This window comes from Lissotriton helveticus, chromosome 3_1, assembly GCF_964261635.1.
Source record: "Lissotriton helveticus chromosome 3_1, aLisHel1.1, whole genome shotgun sequence".
NCBI lineage: Eukaryota > Metazoa > Chordata > Amphibia > Caudata > Salamandridae > Lissotriton > Lissotriton helveticus.
The window spans coordinates 766393248-766409006 of record NC_136061.1 but is presented as its reverse complement, the minus strand read 5'-3'; the positions used below and the strand labels follow the sequence as shown (position 1 = coordinate 766409006).

The window sequence follows — 15759 nt, the reverse complement described above, 5'->3', positions numbered from 1 at the left end:
CTGGCACTGCTCACCTACATACAAGTCCAGAGCATCCATACTACTAGGAGGGCTAGCACACTGGTATTGTTCACCCACATCCAAGTTCAGAACATCCATACTACTAGGAGGGCTAGCACACTGGTATTGTTCACCCACATCCAAGTTCAGAGCATCCAAACTACTAGGACTTGCACTGTCCACCCACATCCAAGTTCAGAGCATCCATACTACTAGGACTCGCACTGTCCACCCACATCCAAGTTCAGAGCATCCATACTACTAGGACTCGCACTGTCCACCCACATCCACATTCCGAGCATCCATACTACTAGGACTCGCACTGTCCACCCACATCCAAGTTCAGAGCATCCATACAACTAGGACTCGCACTGTCCACCCACATCCACATTCCGAGCATCCATACTACTAGGACTCGCACTGTCCACCCACATCCACATTCCGAGCATCCATACTACTAGGACTCGCACTGTCCACCCACATCCACGTTCCGAGCATCCCTACTACTAGGACTCGCACTGTCCACCCACATCCAAGTTCAGAGCATCCATACAACTAGGACTCGCACTGTCCACCCACATCCACATTCCGAGCATCCATACTACTAGGACTCGCACTGTCCACCCACATCCACATTCCGAGCACCCATACTACTAGGACTCGCACTGTCCACCCACATCCACGTTCAGAGCATCCATACTACTAGGACTCGCACTGTCCACCCACATCCAAGTTCAGAGCATCCATACAACTAGGACTCGCACTGTCCACCCACATCCACATTCCGAGCATCCATACTACTAGGACTCGCACTGTCCACCCACATCCAAGTTCAGAGCATCCATACTACTAGGACTCGCACTGTCCACCCACATCCACATTCCGAGCATCCATACTACTAGGACTCGCACTGTCCACCCACATCCACGTTCCGAGCATCCATACTACTAGGACTCGCACTGTCCACCCACATCCAAGTTCAGAGCATCCATACAACTAGGACTCGCACTGTCCACCCACATCCACATTCCGAGCATCCATACTACTAGGACTCGCACTGTCCACCCACATCCACATTCCGAGCATCCATACTACTAGGACTCGCACTGTCCACCCACATCCACATTCCGAGCATCCATACTACTAGGACTCGCACTGTCCACCCACATCCATGTTCCGAGCATCCATACTACTAGGACTCGCACTGTCCACCCACATCCATGTTCCGAGCATCCATACTACTAGGACTTGCACTGTCCACCATCATCCACGTTCAGAGCATCCAAACTACTAGGACTTGCACTGTCCACCATCATCCAAGTTCAGAGCATCCAAACTACTAGGACTTGCACTGTCCACCCACATCTACGTTCCAAGCAGGGCCGGACTGGGAACTAAAACCGGCCCTGGCAAAGTGCTCGGCCGGCCCCCCTCCCCTCCAGGAGGTTGTGGGTGTCGCCGAGCTCTTTGCCGGGGCCGGTTTTTGGCCGATTTTGTTACAGGGCCGATTTTGCAGCTATGCTGCAAAAACGGCCCTGTTACAAAAACGGCCCCCAGGGGCCCCAAACCGGCCCCCCAACCGTGCAGCACACCGGGGGATTGCCCGGTGCCCGCTACAGCCAGTCCGGCCCTGGTTCCGAGCATCCATACTGCCAGGAGCACTAGTGGACAGGCACGGAGCATCCACATCCACGTTCAGAGCACTCATCCTACCATAAGCACTGGCTCAGGTACTGAGCCCTCATATCCAAGTCAGAACATTCATACAACTGGGATCATTAGCCTAGGCGCTGAGCACTCACATGCAATATTTGAGCACTCATACTACTTGGAGCACTAATGCATGGGCAATGAGCAACCACATGCAATTTCAGGGCACCCATACTACTAGGAGCACAAGCGCACCAGCAAGGAGAATCCACATCCAAGTTTAGAGCATGCATACATACTAGTAGGAGCGCATCAGAATTCAGCAGCTACATCCAGATCTAGAGCCCATGTACTACTATGAGTGCTAGCTCACCGGCACTCAAAGAACATTCAAGTGACTTCGCTTGCTCTGGCATACCAGTGGACTTTTAGGTAATATTAAATTGGGATTTCTAGAATTAGTGCAGTCAATCGATGGATGCACATAGGTGCAAAAAAAAGCAAATGCAATTGGAAAAAGTAGTCTGTTATGCTAGCATGGCTATTAACCCATTTTCGACACTGGATTTAGAGTATGGTAGATCACCTCTAGAAGTGGGTGAAATGCACAACTGTTTTGCCTCGTTAGTACAATCACCCAGTTCTTGCAGCAAAAGCAGATTTGGCTGTGTTTTTCTTATCCCAAAACGTATTTTTAGATGTTAAGCCCCTTTTGCTGTTTCTCTCTCTTTGCAGAGTTTGTGGTTTCAAAAATTCTCAAATGATGCTTTAAAATGTGATATGTAGCTCAATTTTTAAAATATTTCGGAGTTTTCTGAGGAAGGGGCTGGTAATCCCCCTAACCCTCCATTGATAGGTTACAGCTCGCTCTTCCTTCACTACTCTGTGCAATTTGACTGGACATTAACACCAATTCCCCTCAGGCTTTTCAAGCCACCACTTGTCACTGCTGCCCTTCATTTTACCCTCTGATGTTGAAAGCTCAACAGCTGTGACTGACCCTGTGACCTTTGAAAAGCCTTTTGGCCCTCCTGGCGCATACTGCACCTTTGCGACTGATCAACAACTTGATGTTTCAGATAGGCAGCCCCAACAATCCACTAAGCAATGGGGAATAGTTGTCTTCATTTGAAAATCTCTGCAATATGTAGTCATAAAGACTACGGAGAGGCATGTTTTAGTCAAACTAAACATTTTGGTTCCATCATGATTGTCGGGTTGGCCTGTGCCCCCCCAGTGGCCATTCTTTCTATCTTATCATAACTCCGTACAGAGTTTAGTTCCTCCAAAACTGTGACCAGGGGCCCTTGGAATTCAGCAATAATCTTGAACATAGTCAGAAACGGCCTCAATGCAGAGTCAATGCAAGGGATAGAGAGAGAGAGATTCTTCATGACGGTAATGGAAACCTATAGCCTGGGAGACCGGTAACAAATCACACATCCTACAGAAAAGGAATATGCTATCCTGTGCTGTATACAGGGCACCTGCTCATGTACAGACTCTTTCCTGGGATTCAATTCAGTTATAGGACCTTAATCCAGCTTCTGCATACTGAAAGGTGGGATTGGGAAAACACTCACTCGTGCAGAAGGACCTGGACCAGGGCCAAGTCTCATCTGCTCCCAAAAGATGGAGAATGAAAATCTTCAGATACAAATTGCCCAACGGGAAAAGGATGCTATACATGATAAATTACTTGCAAGACTATCTGGAAACAAAGAAGGACCTCCCTTATGGAAAACCTTATGGGCCACAGGGAAAACTGTTTTGAGGGGCAATATGATGCAGGACTTGACCCTATATAATCAGAAACTCAGGGACGGACAACCAGACTGCTCAGGAGAGTGAAATCAAAAGCTCTGAATCCTTCCTGCACTAGGAATCCACCGACAGAATTATGAAGAAACCTAGAGCAGACAAAGTGAAACCTTAACAAAATGTTCACACCAAGCCTGAATATGCTGTGACCACCACATCTTTGAGGCTTGAGACTCCCTGACATGTCTGAAATGGTTGCATTATGAACAAGGTGCATTAGCAGCACAACTCCAGCAGAGAGAATCACAAACCACCGTACCTGCAGTACGAGATGGCTCTAACAGGTTGACATCACAGAATCATTAGGGGCCAGATGTAGGTCGGTCGGTAACGGCCGAAAATCGGTATTCTATTTGATGGTAAAATACCGATTCCGGTGTGCATGCACATGTGTGCATGCACACATGTGCCATATGACAGGCAGACCTGCCCTTAGGGCAGGTATGCCTGCCACATGGCACCCGAACATGTTTTGGGGGTGCTAGAGGGTGTCAAAGTGACACCCCCTGCACCCTTGTGTAATTCGGTATTTACCGATTCGGTAAATACCGAATCGGTAATGCCCATTCATTCCTATGGGCTTCAAAGCCCATAGGAATGAATGGCCATTACCGGTCGGTATTTACCGAATCGGTAAATACAGATTTTTACCGATTCGGTAAAAAAAACATCTGGATGGACCTACATGTCCACCCTTCATATTTACCGATTCTTAATTACCGAATCGGTAAAATTCGGTAATTAAAAATCGGTAAATGATTCCTACCTACATCTGGCCCTAGGGCACTGACTGTGAATAAGGCTCCTAGGGATTACCTGGTAGATGCGAGTAATTTATCATTTGCATTCGCATTTAATGTTGATCATTTGGATATGGTTAATCATATGGAGTTAAAAAGCTGTTGCGAACTTGCTAGATATAACAACAATTTTCTACTAACTGTGTTATTGAGAGTACTGTTTCTCTTCTTGATGCTGTTGTGTAAACCCTCTTCTGTTATGTTAGTATTATGTTGTTATTTGGTGTATGGTCATGTATGAAACACACTTTCTTGCATATGTTTAGCCTAGGATCTATTTATCTTTGGCCATACGGAATATGCAGGATGTGTTGTTATATTTGTATCCAGTTATGATATATATGTATGTCAAATGTGACATATAATGTTTGTATTTATCATTGTAGTCATATGTGATGTTTTATATATGTTTTATATGTTTTAACTTCACAGCCCTGAAGAAGTTCTATTTATAGAACAAAACGCTGTTGCTTTTCTAAAAAAAGAGAGAAAATAAAAACAATAAAGAAGACATCTGAACCATCTTATGAAAATGGACTGATTATGATCAACGTTGATTGAATACGAATTGGAATGTGGTGCAATTGCAATATTAATTACTATCACAGAATCATTTGCAGTTTCCTTTCTGAGCTTATACCACTATGACTGCCTAGTAAGATCCAAAGAGGAAGCAGAACTTCTAGAAGAAGGCAGCCTTGGCATCCCCTGAGAAGATGGCAGGGAACTGTTGGAAGTTATAGAGGAAACTGAAGAGGTATTTTAGGATCTCCATAGGTATGTCAAGGCACCAGGGGATGATGGTCTGCTGTGTGAATTATACAGGATAACCAAACATTTGATCTCTCCGGTTTTATATGAGGTACTAAAGAGGGTTTGGGAGGGTTTAATAGGGAGTACAACACAGCAGTCATCAGTTTATTCCCCTAACCAAGCACAGATCCTTTACAGCATTCCGATTATAGACCCAACCCCTGCATAAATCCTGACATCTAGATTCTTGCAACGGTCTTTGAGAACCATGAGAGGAACATTATCCTTGGCTTAATTCATGACTCACAGGGGAGTTTCACACCTGGATATATGTCCAGGAATCACTTAGGACTTCTGTCTCATGTACTGTGAGAAGTGAAGGATGACTAACGGAGCAGTGACAGTCCCGCTGAATAAGCACTACCGACCTATTTCCCTCCTTCCTTGGATGGCTAAAATAGCCGAAGCTCACGCCAATAGGATTTTATCCTTCCACCTGCAAGAAGCAAACATACTGGACAGCTCCCAGAATGGGTTTCGCACCGGCCATAGTACCGAGACTGCCCTCTTGGCTGTGGTGGAACACATTAGAAAAATATTAGACCAAGGTCAGACGGCGGCACTGATCCTATTGGATCTAAGTGCCGCCTTCGACACGGTCTCTCATCCGATCCTTCTACATCGCCTCATGGAGGCAGGAGTTGGAGAACAAGCACTTGAATGGTTTCGATCATTTCTCACGGATCGAACCTTTAAAGTGTCTACACCTCCCTATATTTCTGCCCCACACCCCATTCTGCAGGGAGTCCCACAGGGTTCGGCTCTCAGCCCCACCCTTTTTAATTTGTATGTTGCACTGCTGGCCCAGGTAGCTGCCAGTTTTGGTCTCACAATGGTGTCATACGCCGATGACACACAGTTGGCTGTGTCACTTAATGGCGATTCCAGCATGAACGCCCCTACCTTTCAGGCAGCCCTTAAAGCTGTGGCCGGATGGATGGCGAATAATCGTCTACAACTTAACGCCACCAAGACGGAGGTCATTATCTTCGGTAGAGACAGCGGGCTCTGGGGAGACCAATGGTGGCCTTCTGAACTGGGTCCTGCTCCCACTCCTGTAGCCGAAGTCAGAAATCTGGGCGTATGGCTTGATGATAAACTGTCCTTTATTCCTCACATCAAGCGTGTCGCTGGAACATGTTTCGGCGCTCTACAGTGCCTACGGCCCATTTTTAAATTCTTTGACGCGGACACCAGGCAGATTATAGTCCAAGCTCTGGTGTTGACCAGATTGGACTATGCTAGCTCCTTGTTTCTGGGTGTGAATCAAGCTGAGCTAGCCCGCCTTCAGCGGGTACAAAACGCGGCAGCCAGGATGCTGGTCGGCCTTCCTAAATTTGTTTCTGCTCGCCGCACTATCCACGACCTTCACTGGCTCCCAGTAGGCCAAAGAATTAAGTTTAAGGCTATGTGCCTTACTTTTAAAATTCTTAAATTGGCCTCCCCTCCTATTCTCACCCAGACTATTTTCCACTATGTCCCCTCAAGAGCTCTTCGGTCTGCAGGGTCTAACTTAGCCATTATTCCTCGCTTTAAAAAGTCCAGAATGGGTGGACGTTCCTTTTCGGTGATGGCGGCTACACTGTGGAATTCTTTGCCTGCATCACTTCGTTCCATCCCAGATCTGTTTCAGTTTAGGAAACTTTTAAAAACTCATTTATTCTCCTCTGCTTAGCTTTAGTGCTACCTGGTTTTCTCTGTTGTGTTGTGTGCTTCATCTCCAAAAAGCGCCGGGACGCCTCTTGGCTGCGGCATCTGTGCGCTATATAAAATAAAATAACATAACATAACATAACATAACATATAGAAAAGGCTTTGGATGAGTTTTTTTTCATATGCAGGAAAGAGCTGGGATTGCCCAAACTTCCTAGCCAAAGTGTAGTCACTTTTTTGTCACTAGTTGTCAGTTGGATGAGTAGCAAATGACACAAGTTGAACTCTTGAGAAAATGGTGGTGCTCCTTTTTGGTAAGGACACCTCGATTTGGAATAAATCTTAGTGGTAACCAGACCCTGGGACTTCTCCCTATGCGAGTACCTAAAGTCAGGAAACTTGGGGTAACCTTTGATGCTAATCTTTCTTTCATTGATCAGATCTTGTTTTTTCTGTTAAGAATCCTGAGGAAAATTTTGTCATTTATCCCCTTTGATTTACAAAAATCAGTTATCATCTTGCTGGTTTTGTTGAGGCTGGACTATTGCAATGCCCATTATTTGGGCACTCATCAATGCTCTTTAAACAAACGACAGAAGCTGTAGAATGCAGCGGCACATCTCCTCATGGGAAGACCGAAGTTCAAAACAATCTAAGGCGCGGGAGTGGAGCTTCACTGCCTCCAAGTCAAATAGAGAGGGGCTTTTAAAGTGCTATGTATAGCGCAGAAATCTCTCCACAGTGTAGGTCTGCAGTATTTAAGGAAGAAATTCTCATGGTACACTCCAAGAAGATGCCTGCGCTCTGCCGCTTCCAAAACAGTTATAGTTTCTAAAATCCACAAAGTGTCCTGGGGTTGTAGAAGCTTTGTCTACTCCACCTGCCAACTATGGAATCAATTGCCCTGGAATCTTAGATGTCAGCTAAATCTGACCTGTTTCAGGAAATACCTCTAATTCCGGCTTTTTTGTATAAATATTGATATTTTAGTACAGCATATCGCAGATGCTAGTGCCAAGATGCCTATGGGTATTTGTTGCACTCTATAAATAAATCAACTCAAATATGATAGCTGTCATAGAATTCTTCTCCTTTTCCAGTTATAGGATCAATTGAGACAAGAGTCAGATACTGTTGCTCATCAATCGTTCTGATAAGGTGATTGCAGTGAGAGTTAGATGGCAGCCATCACACCTGAAATACTTCGATGTCCTAGTTCTGGTTTTGTAAAACATGTAACCCTTGTTTAATAAGGCAGCCAATGATTTCCCACAATGGTTGATGGGCCAAGATATTATTACCTTCTGGGAATGCTCCCCCACCCAGTCCCTGCTAGGGTTATAAAATATATGACTAATGCGATCCAAATTTTGTTTGGACTGGTAGAAAAACAGGACTTTAAAAATCCAAGTTACATGCAGCCACCACATCTTTGAGGCTTGAGTCTCCCTGACATGTATGCATATCATCTGGCGGGTCATCTATCTCAGGTAATTTACTTGCCTCAGGACTATAATGACTCACTTCTAGAGAAAGCCATGTATCACACTCAGCTTAGACTTACTTCCCTATAAGATAAGAAAAATATGTCCGGCTAACATTTCTCCTCTATGGTGTGCACAAGGCTGACCACTGGGGACATGGCACACAAACAACCTATTTATTTACAAAGTTTTCTATAGCGCTGGCCAGACCCAGGGGTATCGAAGCGCTTTACAGTAGGTACATAACAGATAATCATCATATACAAAATAGAAGAGCAACATATCAACAGAGGAGCGCAAAAATAAAGAGCAACACACTGTAGTGCAGGGCACTTTTGCCTTCAGAGTCTTAGAGCTGGAGCAGAGCTCAGTGTTTGCTATCTGCCCCACGCTATCCACTTCCTAGGGAGCGGTTGAGGAGCAGGGTTTTGAGTTGGCTTTTGATTTCTACAAAGGAGGGAATGGTTCTGATGTGAGGGGGAATGGAGTTCCAAATTTTGGGAGTGCTTCCGGAGAAAGATCGATCCGCAGTTTTTTTTCTTCTAGTTTTAGGTGGGATGAGTAGGAGGGAGTATGAGCTTCTCAGTTTCCTGGACTGGCCGGCTTTTATGAGTTTTTTCACCAGGTACTCAGGTTTGCCGGTGTGAAGGGCTTTATGGGTGAGGCAGGCTGTTCTGAAGCTAATTCGCATTTTGACTGGAAGCCACTTAAGTTCCATGAGTGCAGGGGAGATATGGTCTAATTTCTTGATACCGGTGATCATTCTGGCGGCCGCATGTAACGTTGTTTTGATGGGAGCCAGATGTGATTTTGGAATTCTTGAGAGGACTGCGTTCCCATAGTCCAGTCTTGATAGTACCAGAGATTGGGTGGCCTGTTTGAGATCATTGGGTGGAATGTAGGGTTTTATTTTGTTCAGTAGTCTGAGGTTAAGGAACGCACTTTTGGCCGAATTCTTAATGTGTCTCGTCATGTTCAGTTTTGGGTCTAGAGTGATGCCTAGAGATTTGACAGAGTCTGCTAGAGTGAGATTCTCGTTGAGCGCATCGATGGCCATTAACCTTTACCATGCTCATGACGAGCTGAGCTCGTCATGAGGCACGGTGCTCCGGTGCTCATGACGAGCTCAGGTGCGGGGAGAATTCCCCTGCTGTGCTGAGAGTTCCACGGGAGCCGGTGCACCTGTGACGAGCTCAGCTCGTCATGAGCTCAGGAGCGCCGTGCCTCATGACAAGCTGAGCTCGTCATGAGCATGCGGGCGCTGTGCGCGCCCCTCTCTCCCCCAGCACAGCGGGGGAATTACCCCCGCAGCGAAGGGGTTAACCATTCAGCAATTTGGGGGTTATCTTCCTTATTCGAGATGAGGAGTGTCTCAGTCTTATCAGGATTTAGTTTCAGGTGGTTGCTTGTCAACCAGTGTTGGACATCTTTCAGGACATCATTAAGTCTTTGTTTGTCTTTGAGAGAGGTAGGTTCCAGATAGATCTGAGTATTGTCAACGTAGAGATGGAAGCGGATGTTGGCTTTTCTGAGTAGTTTGGAGAGAGGTTCCATGTAGATGTTAAAGAGTTGCGGTGAAAGCACCGAGCCTTGAAGGGATGCCCTTGTTGACTTGCTGGAGGTCGGAAGTGAAGTTTTTGCATTTTATTTTTTGTGTGTGATTGTGAAGAAAAGAGGAGAACCATTTGAGTACTACCTCGCCTAGACCAGCTCTTTCTAGGAGAGCCCTTATGAGGAGTTTGTGATCAACAGTATCGAATGCTGCCGATAGGTCAAGGAGAATGAGGAGGCAGCATTGGTCAGAGTCTAGTGATCCATGTATATCGTCGATGACGTTGAGAATCGCGGTTTCTGTGCTACAGCCTTTTCTGAAGCCAGACTGGTGGGGTCCAGGAGGTTGATGTTGTCCAGGTGCTGGGTTAGTTGATGTAGTACCCATCTTTCTAGTGTTTTTGAGAGAAGGGGGAGGTTAGACACAGGTCTAAAATTGTTCAGATCTGTCGCATTTTTTCAACAGGGGGTGACTTGACCCATTTTAAGGCAGTCTGGAACCACTCCGTTTTTCAGGGAGCTTTTTATGATCGTGCTCCAAAGCGGAGCTAAGGCGTGCTTCATTTTCTAGGTCAGTAGGGGAGGAATGGGGTCTAGGACATGAGCTGAGGGTTTGGAGGTGGAGATCAACCTGATTATCTCAGTTTCTTGAATGGGACGGAAACTAAGCCAGGAATTGGGAGAGGAACCAGGAGAGAGATCAAGCGACGCGCCGCGATGCTCTTCGAGAGGTGCGTGTTGTTGATGTCCAGTGAGAGTTCGATTTTTGTGATCTTATCGTTGAAGAAATTGGCGAAGTTGTCGCATAGTTCTTTAAACGCCTGTGCAGAGGAGGACACAGGCTTGGAGGGTTGTTGTCTGATGATAGAGCTCCTTGGGTCTGTTTTTGGCACTGTCCAGTGCCGAGCAGAAAAATCTGGATTTTTTGTTTTTGATGTGGTTGTTGTACTTCCTACGGGCTGATTTAAGTTGATCGCGGAGGATGGAGGTAGGGTTATTTCTCCACTTTCTGTCTTTGGCTCTTAGTTTTTTCCTTTCGGAGTTGAGGTCGGGGTTGAACCATGATCTGGATGAGATGGCTCTGCTCTTTTTGAGCTTTAGCGGAGCTATTTTGTCAAGCATGGCCACTAGCTTTGCATTGTAACAATCGGTGAGGTCATTAGTGGAGAGGTGGTCATTGGTGTCGGGGAGAAGTGAACTTATCTGTTCTTCGAGGACTCCCATGGGAACCTGAGAGAAGTTTCACAACCATTTTGGGGGGTCTTGCAGAAGTGATTTAGAGAGAGTAAGTTGGTTGATATGAAATAAGATCAAGTGTTGGTCTGACCAGTCGACGAGGAGTATGTGATTGATAGTGATTATGTTTTTTTGCACGATGATGGCATCCAAGGTGGCTCCTTTGTAGTGCGTCTCCTCTGTGCAGCAGTGGATTAGATTGTTGTCACAGAGGAGACTGGATAGCGATTGGAATAGCGGGTTATTGGTCTCATTCCACCGTAGGTTCAGGTCGCCAAGAATTAGATTATTGGTATCGCCGAGTGCACCCTGAGCTATCAGGTCAGATAAGTGTTCTCCGAATGCTGAGGTTTTACCTGGAGGATGATAGAGAAGGTGACAAAGTAAGGAACCATTGTCTTTGGTCTTAATGTTGGTTGAGAGACATTCAAATGTGTTGTAGTCGTATGAATTTATTTCCTTGATGAACATGTTGTCTTTATGGATGATAGCTACCCCTCCCCCTCGCGGGTCATTTCTGTCTTTGTTGATGAGGAAGAATCCAGGGGGTACAAGCATGTCTAAGCATGGTGGGGATAGCTCATTGAGCCAGGTCTCCGTGAGGAATGCAATGTCAATGTCATGCGAGAGGATGGCCTCTGCTATTTCAGTTGCATGCAAAGAAGCCGACCTGCAATTGATGAGCAAGCAGTTGGTGAAAAGCTCTTTGTTGCTGGCGGTCCTTTCTTTGGGCGCCCTAGGTATGGTGGTAAGGACGGGCGGTCTCGGGGGTTTTGTGCACAGAAGGTCTTTTCGGAGACCTGTGATCACTTGGATTTTTGATTTAGGGGAGTCAAAGGGGGGGGTGACGTAAGAAGAGGCTAGAATGGCTGCTTCGTTGTCAGACATGGCTGCTTCTGTTCTAGTGGGTCTTGAGGTCAAGGGTTTTGTATCAGTATTTGAGCGACTCTGAGCCTTAAAGGGAGGGACTTTACTCAAAGTAAACCAATGTTGTAAGAAATTGGGTTACTAGTTGAGGGGGGTGAAATCTCCACTCAAGTAATAAACACAATCCTTGTCAGGCTGGACCAGAAAAGTTACTAAATGGACCTATGCTGAACCCTCTGGTAGCTAGGCACACAAGCAGTCAGGCTTAACTTAGCAGCAATGTGTAAAGTATTTATGCAGCGCTCAAAATAGTAGTAAAGTGAGAACATAACACAAGAAAAATCCTGAACCAATTTAAACAATAGAGAACATTTTAATCACTATGATGACACCAAAATGACGAAGTCCAATAAAGTAGAACCAGATTTATGAATTGTTAAATTGGTAAGTAAAAATTGTGACAAGAAGCACAAAGCTTTACTGAAGGTTACTGAAGTCTCAGGCCTCGGTTGAAACTTTTTGACGGCTTTGCATTCATTGTCAGCTCAAAGAGCTCGTCGACGATCGCAACTCCGTGTTGACGGGAAGGTGGAAACATGAACAAATGGTTCCGTGGGTCTCAATCGCGATTACATATGGAGTTTAGGTGAACACTAGTTTGATTGTCGACATTGATCACAGTTCATTATTCGTCCAATAGGTTCTAAATGAATTTTAAAAAAGCAGACGGAGTAGCACTCATAGGTGCGGTGATGACACAGGTGTATCTCCAATTTCAATGCTCATTTCTTTACTGTTACTGATTCAGGGTTGGAATCTATTCCTATTGGAAAATTGCCATTTCAGTATCAATGTTTCGACCCACAAGCTAATTTCAGTGGGTCTCCTCAGGACAAAAATCTGTCTGACATAACACCTCTTAGCTGTGTCTAATCGTCCCACGTAGAGGTCTCATGGCAGGCTCAACAAGGGCCCCCACTAATAGGTTATCATTAAATTGCAGACCCCAATTGAATTGTGGTCAATAACGAGAGCTGCTTCAGCACAGGCATTTACTTGTTTAAGTTTCCAAAGTCAAAACAACAACTGCCATTGGGGAAGTTGTTGTGTACGTAAAGAGCTTCAGTTGGTGAAGTCTGGGCTCTGTGTCTGGTAAGGTAGCGCCAGCAGTCAGATGCAGGTCCCACATTGGCCTTTGTGAAGTGAAGTCCGCTCACATTCGCAAGGAGAAGTGGGGATGGTTCTTTTTGATGCGAAGAGCCCAGAACCTCAGATGTTTCAATGAGAGTCCAGTTCATGTAGTTTTGGGGTTAGAGGAGTACATTCTAACATACATTCTAACACCCGCCAAGGGTCCAGGACTTGGACAAGCACCTGTAGGGATGTTTGGACTCACTCCATCAGAGGCCAGAAGCAGGGGTCAGGTGTGTCCAGCTGGTACTGGTGAGCTGGGCAGTTGTAGGGAAAGACCTCTGGAAACTTGTTGTGTCCCTGTAGCCGTAACAGGAGGTCAGTCAACTGAAACTTGAAGTCATTTCTGGGGTACTGGGTTTACGGAAAGTAGGTTCAGTATTTCTTCTATGGAGAGCTAGCCTTGCTACAGAAACTAATAACTTTAGGAGCTTTTCACTGTCAGTATATATATATAACATAAGTACACATGACCAAATATTTTAAATATCATGCCCCTTGCCCTATGTTTATTTAGTTCCTGCAATAGGGGTGACTTATAAGATTTAAAAAGGAAGGAGTTCTCTCCAGTGGATGGCCTGGCAAAAGCTTTATTGTGCAAGGTCAAAATGGCAGTTTAAACTGCATTACAGCCTGCAGTGGTAGGCCTGAGACATGTTTCACAATGCTGCATTAGTGGATGTACAATGAGTGCTGTAGCCCACTAGTAGCATTTAATTTATAGACCTTGGGTATATGTAGTGCCATATACTAGTAAATTAAATGGGCCGTGTGTATACCAATTTTACCATGTTTAGAAGAGAGTGCACAAGCACTTCACCACCGGATAAAGTGTTCAGGGACCTAAAATCCAACAAAAATGAGTTCAGCAAAGAAAGGCACAAATCTGTAGTAACTTTACAGAAAGGGCCAGTTCCATCAAACACATTCATTGTAGGGCCACCATCTGGAATAATAAATTGCTGGTGATAAAGGATAGCATATTTTGATGACAAGAGTAGGCTTCCTCAGTAGACAACTTAGTAAAGGGTGGCAGCCCAAGATACCTTGAGTCTGTGACTTTGTCTTACTTCCACCCATCTCATGGCTGTCAGTATTGGCACCTAGTGAATTCCTTAAAGGGCATGTAAGAGTGAGTGCCAGTCTCATGCCAAGATTCCCCCGGTTGTTTCTTAAGTGAAGAAATAAGTAAAAGATAGAGGGGTGGTTTGGGTCCCTTATCGCACCTTGAACTCCCACGTACACGCCACAGGACTGGAAAGAGGCACTAGAATCAGGTGACAAATACTCTTACAATTAAAATACTCTTCTGAGGAATACTTAGCACCCACAATAGAGATTTGAGAGAGGCGTGTCTCAAGTACGCACCCTGAGGAATGGCTGAATTATCAACTTGAATACAATGTCTGATGGAGCTCTAGTGCCTCGCAGCACGCGACCATGTGATGTATCCCCTGCAGGACCAGACAGCATGGACCATGTTTAGGAACATGTCTAGATTACCTTAATGGTCCCCATCCTTAGTGTTCTTAGCAATAACATAAATTCATACATCATACATCATAACCATCCACCGGTTGGTGCATGGCTGACCAGTGGTGGAATAACAGCCTGAATCACAGGGCAGGTTTGGCCCTCCCTGGTATGACTATTGAATCATGGCATTGGCACCTTTGTAACTGTCCTTTCTCATTGTCCTTAGAAAACTTAATAAAGATGCATTAAAAAAATCACAGTTTCTGGCTTTGTTACTCTTGTCCCCTAAATGACAGGGGTCTCATGGTCGGTTCTTTGTGAAAGTGAATGAAGGACCAAGGTTTTGCTATCATTTAAAAAGCCTCGAATCCTGCATTCACAATTACAGCCATTCACAATGAAGCTCACAATCAAATCCCACGTTCTCGCTATGAATTAAAAGTGCTGGTGGGTTAAGTGTGACATGTTGGACATGGGCCTTTGGGCAGCACTGGATCAGTTAACTGAGTGCATAGTGTTAATCGGTTTGTAGTGCAGTGCATTATAAACAAAGCGCCGCACTGCATCCAGTCAATTAACACATCTGTCCCAAGGTGCTTTACAACACTGTATCACTTGTACTTAGATTTGGGATTTAAGTACAGGTGATGAAATTAAAATTGTGGTTGTTCTGTAAAAAAATAATTATCTGCCTAAGCAAACGTTTCTAAAACCTAACACAAATATTAATGTAGGAGTTTTTTGAAAAGGATAATTGTGCATAAGGAAAAATAACCACTTTACTAGTCGCGGTGGTTAGTGATAAATATAAATGAATTCAGGATTCCAGTATCCATGCATTCCTCCTCTTGACAAATGTGGCATTGGGCTTTGTGTGACCATCACAAAGTACATATCAATATAATAAAACATGCAAACAATCGAGCAAACTGCATAACAAAATCCACAAAACAAATATCTCACAACACCAAAGAACAACACACATGTTGCACACCTTTCCATTTTTCATGCTCAGCTTACCAATGACAACTGCCGGGCAGTCCAATGTTAATGACCCCATGGTAACAGTGAGATGTTCCACCTGACCAATGGGTTTTACATTCTGAGGCAAAGAAATATTTTCATCATCGTTCTTGTTCGTCTTGACACGTTCCTTCAACCTATATTGAAAAATACACTACCTTTCAATATGTAATAAATAGCAATAAGGGAACATA

General features: G+C 45.0%; 1 protein-coding gene across 1 annotated transcript in view; it reads right to left on the bottom strand.

The window, feature by feature from the left end:
• Positions 1–15759, bottom strand: part of NRIP3 (nuclear receptor interacting protein 3) — a 246588-nt gene that overhangs the window by 41858 nt on the left and 188971 nt on the right. The window contains exon 4 of the mRNA XM_078682735.1: positions 15563–15702. Within this exon, the coding sequence (XP_078538861.1) occupies positions 15563–15702 (140 nt within the window). The remainder of the gene's footprint in view (positions 1–15562; positions 15703–15759) is intronic.